The sequence below is a fragment of the Penicillium taxi genome (assembly GCF_028828555.1).
Source record: "Penicillium taxi strain IBT 34144 chromosome Unknown utg000001l_segment0_segment0, whole genome shotgun sequence".
Classification (NCBI taxonomy): Eukaryota; Fungi; Ascomycota; class Eurotiomycetes; order Eurotiales; family Aspergillaceae; genus Penicillium; species Penicillium taxi.
In genome coordinates this window covers 2,863,954-2,876,551 of record NW_026643203.1, presented here as the reverse complement: position 1 = coordinate 2,876,551, position 12,598 = coordinate 2,863,954, and the positions used below count along the sequence as shown (strand labels likewise).

General features: G+C 46.5%; 5 protein-coding genes across 5 annotated transcripts; 2 read left to right on the top strand and 3 right to left on the bottom strand.

The window, feature by feature from the left end:
- Window positions 1-206: 206 nt before the first annotated feature.
- On the top strand, window positions 207-1,404 carry N7495_001038 (putative NAD binding Rossmann fold oxidoreductase; the record flags this gene model as incomplete). The annotated part of the gene is made up of 3 exons (XM_057203708.1): window positions 207-489; window positions 548-643; window positions 704-1,404. 3 exons carry the CDS (start codon window positions 207-209, stop codon window positions 1,402-1,404), a joined length of 1,080 nt encoding a protein of 359 aa, XP_057067781.1.
- A 1,801-nt stretch (window positions 1,405-3,205) lies between these two features.
- On the top strand, window positions 3,206-4,273 carry N7495_001037 (uncharacterized protein; the record flags this gene model as incomplete). The annotated part of the gene is made up of 1 exon (XM_057203707.1): window positions 3,206-4,273. The coding sequence occupies one exon, from the start codon at window positions 3,206-3,208 to the stop codon at window positions 4,271-4,273; it is 1,068 nt and encodes a 355-aa protein (XP_057067780.1).
- A 1,736-nt stretch (window positions 4,274-6,009) lies between these two features.
- Window positions 6,010-7,906, bottom strand: N7495_001036 (ATP-binding cassette family ATPase ARB1; the record flags this gene model as incomplete). Its single annotated transcript, XM_057203706.1, has 3 exons — window positions 6,010-6,581; window positions 6,626-7,277; window positions 7,337-7,906. The coding sequence occupies 3 exons, from the start codon at window positions 7,904-7,906 to the stop codon at window positions 6,010-6,012; spliced, it is 1,794 nt and encodes a 597-aa protein (XP_057067779.1).
- Window positions 7,907-8,402: 496 nt separating this feature from the next.
- N7495_001035 (HPP family protein) lies at window positions 8,403-9,334 on the bottom strand (the record flags this gene model as incomplete). The annotated part of the gene is made up of 2 exons (XM_057203705.1): window positions 8,403-8,984; window positions 9,044-9,334. The coding sequence occupies 2 exons, from the start codon at window positions 9,332-9,334 to the stop codon at window positions 8,403-8,405; spliced, it is 873 nt and encodes a 290-aa protein (XP_057067778.1).
- A 730-nt stretch (window positions 9,335-10,064) lies between these two features.
- On the bottom strand, window positions 10,065-12,553 carry N7495_001034 (uncharacterized protein; the record flags this gene model as incomplete). Its single annotated transcript, XM_057203704.1, has 5 exons — window positions 10,065-10,979; window positions 11,040-11,390; window positions 11,781-11,907; window positions 11,968-12,239; window positions 12,296-12,553. The coding sequence occupies 5 exons, from the start codon at window positions 12,551-12,553 to the stop codon at window positions 10,065-10,067; spliced, it is 1,923 nt and encodes a 640-aa protein (XP_057067777.1).
- Between the last annotated feature and the right edge of the window lie 45 nt (window positions 12,554-12,598).

Genomic DNA, 12,598 nt, shown 5'->3' with positions numbered 1-12,598 from the left:
TTCAAGCCCCGCTTGAGCCAAAGGGAGGATTTCCGGTTCCGCGGAGAGAAATAATTGAAGGAAGAAGTTCGGTTCCGTCGATGTCGCAAGGACCTTCCCTTTTTCTTCCCCGCATCTCAGGCTACATATAAAGATTTGCATTTTACCTTACCATTGAAAGCTTTTTATAATTTAATTTCATTCTTCCAATTCTATGTCCTATCACTATGGCTTCTAAGACCTTCAACGTTGGTATTATCGGCTACGGCTTCAGCGCGAAGATCTTTCACATTCCGTTCGTCACCCAGGTTCCCCAGCTCAACCTCTATGCCTTCGTGCAGCGCACCCCTAAGCCTAATGACGATGCGGAGAAGGATTACCCCGGTGTCAAGTCTTACCGCACATCAGAGGAATTGGTCAAGGACCCCGCCGTCGACCTTGTGATCGTCACCACAGCTCCAGACTCCCACTATGATCTGGTCAAGCTGGCGCTAGAGGCCGGAAAGAATGGTTAGCAGCGGAAGAAAACTGAAGGTGTTTGGAAAAGCTACTAATTAAAGATATACAGTCGTTTGCGAGAAGCCCTTCACCCCCACCTACAAGGAAGCCGCCGATCTTGTCAGCATTGCCAAGAAGCAGAATAAGTTGCTCGCTGTGTACCAAAGTATGTTTGAAACCATCACCGGATCTTCATTTCTCTATCTCTGACCTCTTCGCGAAATAGACCGTCGCTGGGATGCCGACTTCGTTACCCTCTCCAAGCTAGTCAAGAACGGCTCGCTCGGCCGCATCGCCGAATTCGAAACTCACTTTGACCGCCACCGTCCCGAGGAGCCCGCCGCCAATGCTTCATGGAAGAACAAAGTTATTCCAGGTGGATCTTCCATTTATGATCTCGGAACCCACCTTATCGACCAGGTCGTGCACCTACTGGGTTTGCCGCAAAAGGTGACCGCCTTCATCGGCTCTTCTCGCGCAGTCAACACCTCCAACTACGAGGATACCTTCACCGTCCTGCTGCACTACGCAAATGGTACCCTGGCCACGGCCAAAGCAACTGTTGTCAGCCCCGAGGAGGAGCAATTGCGCTTCTGGGTCCGCGGTGAGAAGGGTAGCTTCAAAAAGTTCCATCTCGATATCCAAGAGGACCAGCTTAAGGCCGGTATCATGCCCCAGGACCACGGCTACGCAATTGAGCCCAAGGAGCGCTATGGTACTCTGACCACCATCCAGGGTGACAAGCCTGTCAAGGAGGTTTACCCTACTGTGGAGCCTCCTACTTACACCGAGTACTACCGCAAGATTGCGCGTGCTCTCGCTGGAGAGGGCGACTTGCCCGTTACTGGCGATGAGGCTAGCCAGGTCATCCGATTGATCGAGTTGGCTCGCGAGAGCTCCGCAACCGGAAAGACTCTGGATTTGTAATATTCCGACGTATAACTATAGATTGAAATGACGATCACGACTAGCGCGCAGGCTTTGTAAGTAATCAAAGGCATTTATTTAGCAATCAGAATTTCCAGATATTTTGAATGATTTAGGCGAAGCGCATCGAATGTATTAAGACGAGTTCTTTGGAAGGTGGCCAATTATTCGTCATCGATCACCATAGGCTCCATAAGTTAACTATGGCTCTTCCCCCCCAAGAGCCTTGCTTGGCGTGTTTTCGATAGAAATAAATATTCATTACTTCAAAGGTTCGACGAATCATATGCTCGAGTTAATTCAGGCTTCTCCAAAATTCGACAGCCTTTTTTCCACTCCACCAGCATGCATTTTCCTAGATTGGCCCCCTAGGTTTAGGAAATTAATTAATTACTTCCTTCACAATTTCCCAATGACCAAGAGAGCGAGTTTCACTGTTGGTTCCAGACTAAGAGAAAAGAAACTGAAGAAGATGAACTCTCTTATCGACGTGTTAGAGATATTCATTGGAGAGCAAACTGTTGAGAAGGTGTTGGTATATTGAGCGGACAGGAGGTAATAGTTCCTCGCGGAAGACTGCGTATATATAATCTCCAATAAAGAGATCGACTTTGTTCATGGCAATGAGTACTGCAACACTTAGCCCAATTCTGAATTATGAACCCTTTCTTGTATCCCTACATAGCATCTTGCCCAGGTTGAGCTCAGGGGAAGAGGCCAACTGGAACTATAACTTCATACGTTTAACCACTTGAAACCTATTTTTCCATGGATTCTATAGTTTCTACTACTATTCTAGTATGCTTCGTGTTCTCATTTCGAAGGATGTGGACAAAAAGCCTCGGAAGGACTTCGGGAGACTTAACTTCCGACAAGAGCCCAGCAATGCGACATGTCCAGCTGCTAGGATTCAATGTTACCTAGTGATGAAATATTTCTATGAATATATAGAAAAATACACATGTGTATTTCAGTGATGACTTTAACTCTGTAGTTAGAAGGTTAAGGCTCATCTAGAGCCCTGCGTGATTGGCTCTGGGCCCACTGTTCAAGGAGTAATAATAGGAGTAAGAAAGGCGATTTGAGAATTCTCTCTCAAAGATCCAAGGGTATTATTGCCGATTACTTTGGTACATTATACAAGATCTCGGGACTTATGGAGTTCCTTAAAACTCCCGAAAGACGCTACCGGGCCTTGAGAAGTTCTTGCCGAGTGCATTGGAAGTGCATAGTCACAGCGGAGTATTTGGTCCAACTGTAAATCGAGCGATACCCCTGATATTGAAATTTTCAAATACCTTCAATGGGTCCAATTATTGATATTAAGCTTTCCGAAGAAACCCCTTTACCAAAACCTCCCAAAGATCTATTCAATGCTACTAATGTAATGAATTTAATCCAATATCGCGTAAATGTTCACATCTATTTGATTTTTATGGGTATGCTGATTCAGCCGAAACGTGGCTGATCTGCAACAGAACCTTGGATTGAAAGCGCTAGAAGCTTGGATGCACATTGCCACGTTTTTAGTACTTCGCTAGCTCACAACTCAACTTGTACAACATGAAGGAATGCGTGGGTCCGAGAGCCATTGGATTTTGCCTTTTCTTACCTGGGCAGGTGGCGCCGTCCCTGCTTACATTCATTTATCAACTGTAACCGTCGGGGTATCCGATCACCCGGTTATATTACTTGACGCTGCCCGAGTGCGACAATTCCAACATTGAGGGTTACCTAGGTATACCGGAAAATCTGCCTGAGAGCACACCAGGGCTATATCGATTTACAATTCAGGGGGGTCATGGATGCTCGCTCCCTTCCAGACTTCAAGGTTCTGCCCTTGTCGACAATAGACCTCGATTCCGATTTAAACCCAGCTTCTCCATTCAGAAACCCTATCACTCTCAAAGCATCGTCTTCATGGACTTATTGTGGCCCTCTATTACCTCTCGATCCCAACAGTTTACCTTACTCCTTTGATACCTGGGCTGAAGCTACTGTCAACGGAGGTTTAGTGGGCCCACTTCTCTCCTTTCTGAAATTCGTGCACCATTTTTTGGCCATCAACAACCTCTCGCATTACTGGATCACGATTCGAGCTGAGAGAGGATCTCATGAATATGATACTCCAAGATGGCATACGGATGATCTGTTTTTCTCGCCATCACCATCTCCATCTCCATCTCAATCGCAATCGCAATCGCAATTGCCCCGACCTATATCGATCTCACGACGATCCCACCGGACCTCCTTATCCTTGTCACAATTCTCCTTCCATAATGCGATTAGACTCCCTCAAAGAGGACACAGTATGAGAAGGAAACACTTGAGAAATAAATCCAGTGGTGCTATAGTTCAAGAGAAAGAGCAAATCCCCTCAGGGATACAAGTCATCACCACAAGTCCCAACCCACCAAATTGGAAACTGATCACGACTCTCCTTGGCCCGGGAACTATTTTTATTCCACACGAGACGAGCAACTTCGCACGCGCAATAAACAGCAAGGCTAAACGGAAAGCCCGAAATCAAAATGCTGAACATACATGTCTGTCTGTTCGATGTATAGGCTGCGCCACTGCAGCAGAATCGGTAAGGGCTCATCTCACAACTGAACTTGAGTACAGCGACACTATTCAGGCTCAACCTGGTGAATGTGTCTTCGTCAGAGTTGGAGAGGATGAAGGTGCAGTGCATTCTGAGCCCATGTCTCACGGGGATCGGATCTTTGTGAATGTGGTTCCTGGGCATGAGGCGGACTTGAAGAGCTTGATGTCGAAATGGGGCATGGATTATCCCCGGGCATGGTGCATTGGACTTTCATCTCAGGTGATGGAAAGGATGCATTGTAAGAATTTCGGTGGACTATGAGGGTTTGGACTTGATTCCCCGTACCTACCCATCTAGGTATCGAGTGTGAATCTGGGCTTTGGATGCAATGTGACCTTCAAAGGCTGGACTTGGAAGGGTCATGGGCGCTCCACATCAATTACTATATTTCAACTACTTGTATATATTTATTTACCCAGTATTTTCCAATGGTTTATTTTGGAAAATAACGGGCTTTACGATTTCATGACTTTCAGTTGGATACCTAGATAGGTATTCCAAAGTTTAGATATCCCTAAAAGTTCATATGTTGACGGATAATTTTGAAAGAAAAACATGTGGGCTAATCAAGGAGAAGCCGAGCCTTTGGAATGGGATCCTCAATAGGTAGATCAATACTCATTTGCCATCTCTTAAAGGTCGCGGACGGAAGCCATCTTCAGCCTTTTCCGAATGATTACACATATCGGGACATGGCCAGAATATGATTCCTATGCGCAAAAGGGGAGTTATCTCGTCGTCTTTTACTCCTTTATCTGTGAGTACAATTTGCCCTAATGTCTATGTGAAGGTCTTGGGATAAGATGACATGTTCTTTTCGCTATGGTTCTGCTAAATCAAAGAAAGAACTGAGTCTTCTTTTTGCTGGAGATATCGGCAATCTGGATTGGTGCATCGCCCAGGAGACCGAATAAATCTGCCATTGCTTTATAATTAGGACTAGAGTGCATAATGATTAATCTCGTCACAATCATCAAGTTAGGTACCAATTGAATGCTCTCAAGGTGGTTAGTTTCGAGGTTATATTTCTACATAGAGCCAGCCACCTTGCGCCTATGTAGCCATATATCTAATTTGATCACGAGGTCACCACTGTAATTGTCTTCGAAGGCGTAATCACTCATAATCCAGTTCAGAAGGAGAATAGCTCTATTTGGGATCTGGTAGAAATCTGTCGTCGTCGTCCCACGAGATTTCTCTTGGGAGCTCTTCACGAAGTGTACACTAGTGATAGTACGTTAATCAAGTTAAAGAATCCAACTGAGTGAATATTCTATAAGACGACTCTTTAGTGCCACCATTCGCGACTCGCGGCAAACGCAGGAGGCTACATGCGGGCTAATGTTGAGCCTTGGAAGTAGTTGAACGAACACTTAAATATGAGTATTGTTTGGAAAACCAACCGTTAAATGTTAGAAGAGAAGATTTAAGGAATAAGATCCTAAAGGAATGGCTTGGGAAATATCTGTACCGGATCTAGGCAGAACCCACCTCAAATGCTTTTGTACTGTCTAGGTAGAAAACGAGCTAAATTTGTTCGTTGAGCGAAGACCCGTAGATACATCGACCAAGAACAAGAAAATCAAGACACAAAACCTTCATCGTGCAGAAAAGAGAACTCAGGTATTCTATATAAAAAATGCAAAAGGGGTGAGAAAGGCAGAAATCAGCAGCAGGGATATTCCACTGTTTAGTCTAACTAAAAATGAAGTTCATCCCTAGGGAGTCCTCCTCGAGAGCCCAATTCTATTCTCAAAAATGAATAAAGGCCATCACCAATCTAAGAACAAAAGGCCAAACAAGTAAACCAGGAGGTGAGATGGTGGGAGGAGGAACCAAGAGCTGCCCTATCCTGGACGTCCGTGATCATGATACCCAGTCGCGGAATCTGAACTTTTGAGCGTATTGCAATTCCTTCAATTCTCGTCTAGCATGTCGTCGTATCAAGAGGTAAAGGGGGATGATGGGAGGTTAAAAGAAATCAAGACCAATCAGCTTTAGACGGCACCAGCCGAAAGCATCTTGTTGCGCAGGTGGTTCTTGTAAGCGGTGATACCGCCATCCCAGCGACGGACAGACTTGTGCTCGCAGACCAGGATATCCTTAGCGATCTTGTCGAGGAGACGGAAATCGTGGGAGACAACGACGACACCGCCGGCGAAGGCGTTGATGGCATCGGCTAGGGAGTCAATGGTGGGAATATCAAGACCGTTGGTAGGCTCGTCCAGCAGGATCATGTTGGGGGACTCGATGGCGAGCAGAGCGAAGACAATACGACTCTTCTGGCCCTCAGAAAGAGTACCCATGATGGCGGTCTGGGACTCACCGCTGAGACCGTATTTACCCAACTGCTGGCGCCAGTACTGGTAGTCCTGAGACTTCTCGGGGAACTTGTCACGGACAAATTCCAGGGAAGACTTGGTCAGATCAAGTTGTTCAGCAGAGTGCTGACTGTAGACACCGAGCTTCAAGTGGGTGTGACGGCTGACACGGCCGCCAATGGGGCTCAGCTTGCCAGTCATGAGACGGAGCAGAGTCGACTTGCCGACACCGTTGGGACCGACAAGGGCTGTACGGGAGTCCATGTCAACACCGAGATCGAGGTGCTCGTACAGGGTGTCGGCCCATTCACCGGAGTAGGAGAAGCTAACATCATCGAAAGAAAGAACGGGGGAGGGAGCTTCTCAACATCAGCGAAGCGGAAAGTGAAGACACGGTCGGCGATGACAGGCTGGATGAAACCATCGGCCTCCATCTTGTCGAGAATCTTCTGACGCGACTTGGCTTGACGCACCAGGTTGGCATAGGTACCAGCAGAGGCAATGAACTTCTTGATGTGCTGAATTTCTTCCTGCTGCTTGGTGTAGGCCTTGGCTTGGTTGGTCTCCTGTTCAGAGCGGGTCTTGTGGTAAGAGTCGTAGTTACCACCGTAGTAGAGAAGCTGCTTGCCACGCATGTCAATCATTGTGGTACAGACACCGTTCAGGAAATCCATCGAGTGGGAAACCAGAATCAAGGTTCGATCCCACTTCTTCAGGTACTCCTCAAGCCACACGCAAGCCTCCAAATCCAAATGGGCTGTGGGGTCATCCAGCAGGAGCAGAGAGGGCTTGACGAACAGGGCCTTGGCGAGGGCCACACGCATACGCCAACCACCAGACATGTCCTTGGTCTTCTTGTCAATAGTGGTCTTGTTGAAACCGAGACCAGTCAGGATCAAAGAGGCACGAGTGTGGAATGTGGAAGGATCCATCTTGTCCATACGCTGTAGAGAAGGCGTTAGCTTATTTCAAATTGAATTTTTCTCCCCATTGCATCACTCACGTCATACAGATCCTCCAAAATAGGGTTCTCAGGTCCGTCCTCCTCCAAGATCTCCTCAGCCCGCTTCTCCATGGCATCAAGCTGAGCTTGAGCCTCACGAACAACCCATTCTAGGGCACCGAACTCAGTGGGGGGAGCACCCTCATTCAGCAGGTAGATATCAATGTGTTCGGGGATAGGGAACTCGCGGACGGCAATGGACTTAAGCAGAGTGGACTTTCCGCAACCGTTCTCACCAAGCAGACCATAACGGCGACCGAAGTTGAGCTCAAGGGTAGAATCAGTGATGAGGACCTTTCCATGGAACACGAGAGAGGCAGAAGTGATTTTGGCGTCACGGGAGGCAGGTAGAGATGAAAGCACACCGGTGGTGACACGGTCGGAAAGACCGTGCTTGTCCATCTGTGAGGTGAGCTTCTCGACCTCCTTCATCTTAGCTTCATTGGTAGCATTTTCATCACCGGCCTCGACTTCGTCGGGTGTCTCCTCAGCATCCTTCTTGCTGGGCTTCTTGGTCTTCTTGTCGTCGGCGCGCTTGGCCATACGGGCCGCCTTCGAGGCAGAAACCATTATGACGATTTGAAGAGGAATGAAATGTGATAGGAGAGAGGGGGAAGGAAGAAGAAAAAGGGGGGAGGGTGAATGTGAAACCCGCAACAAGACGCGAAGAGATTGAAGGCGAAAAGAAATGTAAAAAGTGAGTGGAGCAACGGCGGGGCGAATAGAGGGGCGAATGTGAGAGGTGGGGGAAGTTAGAAGAAAAGCCCTTATCGACTGAAGAAGTTTTCTCAATCGGAAGTGCTTTCAGACGGTATAAAAAGTTGAGAGGTCTGTAGAGTATGAATAATTTTTGGCCAAAGCCCCCTAACAATGTGGTCGAAGAGAAGGAGAAAAATCAGCAGAAATTTTAGTTGTGGGCCGCAAATGAATTATCGCTGATTGGGAGTTCGACGTCACCGCACAATTTTTCCGAGGCCTGAGGTGTCTACTTTTTACCGCTAACTAAGCTGTTTCCTCTGTCATCAACTAGTTACTCTGTAAATACTAAATAGTTAACAAATAGATGTCACATTCGCTCACTAATCTTGTCCAGCATACTTCTCTCCTCGGGTGATACAAAAACTCGATCAGGAACTTGAACTTTCCCCTTTTGAATCACTAATCGTTGAGGCATATCAGCTACACTATCTTCATCCTCACACTGACTTGGTTCATCAAAGCCTTTCTTTTGATATCCTTCAACGTCATGTCGTGGCCGGAAGAGAGGCTGGGGTGTCCACCAGTACAATGGATATCGAGCTGGGATGTTGTTGATTATCAAGGCCGCTACTTGCATCAAAGTGATACCGAGGATCATGACTGGGAACAAAAACCAACCCAGCTGTGATGTCTCTGAATTCGTGACGGCTAACAATGCTGTTGCTCCCGCCGGTGGGTGTATGGTGTTTGTAAGTAGCATAGCTACAGTGGTCAATCCGCATGCTAGAGCGCCTCCTAACGATAGGTAAGACTCAGCATTTGCATTCAGGGCAAAAAGCTTGGAGATGCCCACGCCGATGAGACAAGCAAACATCTGGCTAATGAATGCATTACGGGGTTGAGCAAAAGGTGACTCGATGGCACAGAACTGAATCACCGCTGCAGCACCCTAATCTGGTGGTCAGCGTATGTCAAGGTCCAGCCAACTATCACTCTAACGCAACTTACAAAACTACCGATAATAGCTGGAGTATCTCGACTTTGAAAAGATGGCACTCGCTCAGAGACTGATGCCACTAGGGCTACTCCACAGAAAACACCAAGCATAGACCAAAATGCCCAAACCACATTCCCCAGTGGCCTGACCGGTCCATCCCGGTACCCTAGGAAATGCGCGATAGGTGTGGGGACTAGATGCCACCGAGGTGCTGGAATTAGCGGGTTTAAGGACCGATCGATATCAATATTCCAGGTATTGACTCGAGAGACAAACCCAGGATCGCGTGCCAACCGAGTCATAGAGGCAGACTTGTATCCTGAATAACATGGAATATTGGAAAAGATGGTCTCTCCCACCCGTTGTCTACATTTCTCCGCGGACCTAAATTACTTTATCAGGATCTAGGCTATTTCGTGCCATTTCTCTAGCACTTTTGATTGTTTCTCCGCGGACCCCAAAACCTTCAATGTTGATTATTCATCATGATCGTGGTGAGCAATATATTCAGCTAACCCTATTTAAGCTTAAGCCTCACGGAATTATCAGGCTCACATACATGAAGAAGCTACGACATCAATAATTTGTCTACACAGCTGTTTCATCTAGGTTCATTTTCTCAATATACCTAGGTAGACTATAACAATAATCTGTATAATTTTTTCGAAACCGATGACATACCTAGCTAGAGTCCCTCGTGATACTATCAAGGTACTCCAGGTATCTTTGATGGGAGACTAATATGATGTACATGATAACAGAACAAATATTAAGGCAGCTGAATGGTTCAGTGTCGACCTCAGTTTGGGAGAAAACTGAAGGAAAGACTTGGCTCTTTGGACCGTGAGCCTTTGATTACTTCATGAGGTGTAGCATTTACTGAAACAAGCAATAGTAGAAAATAGAACCAACCTGTTATGCTCTATTACTGCTGGCTCATCTTAGTTTTTCATTCCGATATTCATGCATAGATTATGATCATTCCGTTGCTTTCTATCGTCTTGCTTGCATCGGGAATCATTGCAGCTAGAATTATTGCTTGAACCGATCAGTCACAAGCTCAGGACCAAACATATTCCTTCCTTGATCTTGATCTTGCTCTAGTTTTTGCTTTTTAGCTAGACGATCCGTTTCGCTTTCTGTCAACTGTCCCGAGTCGGCAACCCCAGCAACACCCGGAACTCGAGGCTGAGCCGAATCACGCTTCAGGTTACCCTTGGAGGATTTTTGGCACTGATATAACTTTTTGGCAATGCGTTTTAGATTTTTCATCTGCTCTGGATCCGTGGAAAGAGGGGTGTATGCTTGGAGAATAGCGGCACAATCATTGAGAATTTTGAACAGCTTGATGCGGAGCTCATAGAGTGGGCTTTGGTTATCTGTTTCGGTGGCTGGTCCATCGAGTTTTGTCTCGAGGTAGAACTCAGCCAGTGGCCTATCTGCGAGTAAGAAGGCCGCAAGCCAGATCTGAGAAGGAGTATAAAGGAAATATACGTCTGTCAGCTGCGCCGCGGACTTTAGTGTCTCTCGAGTCATGCCATGTGCCCGTGCGATTCGATCAGTGATGGATGAAGAAGGTGTCGTGGGTGGTGCAATCGAGAGGAGGGTCTTTTGAAGCTGGATTGGATCTTGATTTGGGAAGTGTGGTGTAGGCAGGCCCTGTCCTTCTGCGATAGCCTGGAGTTCCATAGCTCCACCTTCTAGTCCGCGGAATGGGTGTCGAACGTCGAAAGTGAAACGAAGGCCTTGAATAAGCAGGAACTCTGGAGCAATAACTTCTTCTTGCGATGTTTCGCCGGGGATACCTTCGGCAAATTGTCTTAAAGACATGTAATAGTTGTCGGTCTTTGTCGCGAGAAAGAGTGCGCATGACATGATTGATTTAGGGTGGTAGGTCATTGGAGAGTTGGTCAAATAGAAACGGCGAAGATACTGGATAGCTGTTGCCTGATAGATAAGACGAAGAATTAGTATTAAATAATTGTTTGAAATGTGTGAATAACCTACTCGAACTATTGTGGGGAGCGGTGGTTTGTATGTCTCTCCCAGTTTCAACGTCTGTTCGCAATAATATCGCACGAGAATCAGCTCCTCTTCAGGAGTCAAAGGATCGATGCCCTTTTCATCCTGCTTCTTTACCTCATTATCGCTCCCTGGTTGTGGTGTTCCAGCCGCAGAAGACGTGGCGGATTGAAGTTCGCGAGTTCGCTGCAACGCGATGCGCACTCGTTCACTGGCGATAATATTTGTGCTGGCCCTGAGAGACTGTAAAGAGGCCTGAGTGTAGGACCATAGCCGAAATTGCGAGGATGTACGGTAAATATCGTCTTCGATCATGCTAGCCACCAAATGAAGGGTCTGCGGGAGAGTAGAATGTGGAGGCGGAATTTGAGGTATCAAAAGGATGAAATATTATTATGAGATTTGCTTGCAACTACAAGACCACACTTGGCAAGACAAGGGACATGGCATAAGTGAGTGAAAGTGGAAGTGGAAACGGAAGTGGACGAGTCGATGAAGTTGCTTAGATTTGGCCCTTATCGATAACCAAGAGACTAGCTGAAGTTACTCCAACTAAATATACTTTGAATTTTTGCGAATAGTAATTGAAGGTATTCCTTGTTTGCATTAATGAAATGACTATCAATTATTTTACATTTCATCGTAAGAAACTATTAAAGCTATTGCAGAAAAAAAGCTTTACTCCGATCAATGCTCCCCTAGTAGTATGGCAGTGATTACGCCCACGTCTGCTTCTCCCAGCGACATTTCATTGCGATTCATGCCAGCTTGTTGAAAACCCCGAACAACTTGATCCACATCAAATCCCATGCTGCAGAACTGATCAACCAAGTTCTGGCTGTATCCATCGTACCTTTCATCACATAGTTAGATAATTTTTGTACATGTCAAGTGTCAAGAGTCTTTTGCTCACCGAGAAAGATCAATAGGAATTTCCTGAACCTCATCCATCCCACCATCTTCATCCTTAGTATCATAAGGAATGGCGCCGGCATATATGATAGCCCATTGCCGGGCAACACGGATGAACTCCTTTGGCCGTTGCAACATCATATTGGCTACTTCGGCGTCTTGAGGATCTTTCGGCTCAGGATCACCGAGCAAAGATTGTAGAGAGAGCAATGATGATTTGATAGTCAATACAGGTGACCATGCACCGGCCAGAGTATCGAGACAAATGGCGCCCTAAGGTCAATTATTAGTGGGCTTCCTATCTAAGTAGGTGAAGTCGGGACACTTACCGTCTGACTGCTGATATTCGGATGCCAGATTTTTGTATCGAACCTCATGACTGGAGGTTTAAAAGGGTAATCAGTTGGAATTTTTATCTCGATATTGTAAGTGCCGCCTTCGTAAGGAGTTCCAGGTGGCCCGGGAAAAGAACCCATCAGATGGGTGATATTGTCCCCATGGACAGGCTTTGCTTTGATTTGGCTCTTGGTGTCATCATGAATATCTGCTAGCTCCTTGCCAATTCGGCGCATCTGCGCGCTTGACATGTTGATGCAGAAATACTGAGTTATTATGATAACTCAGAATCTAGT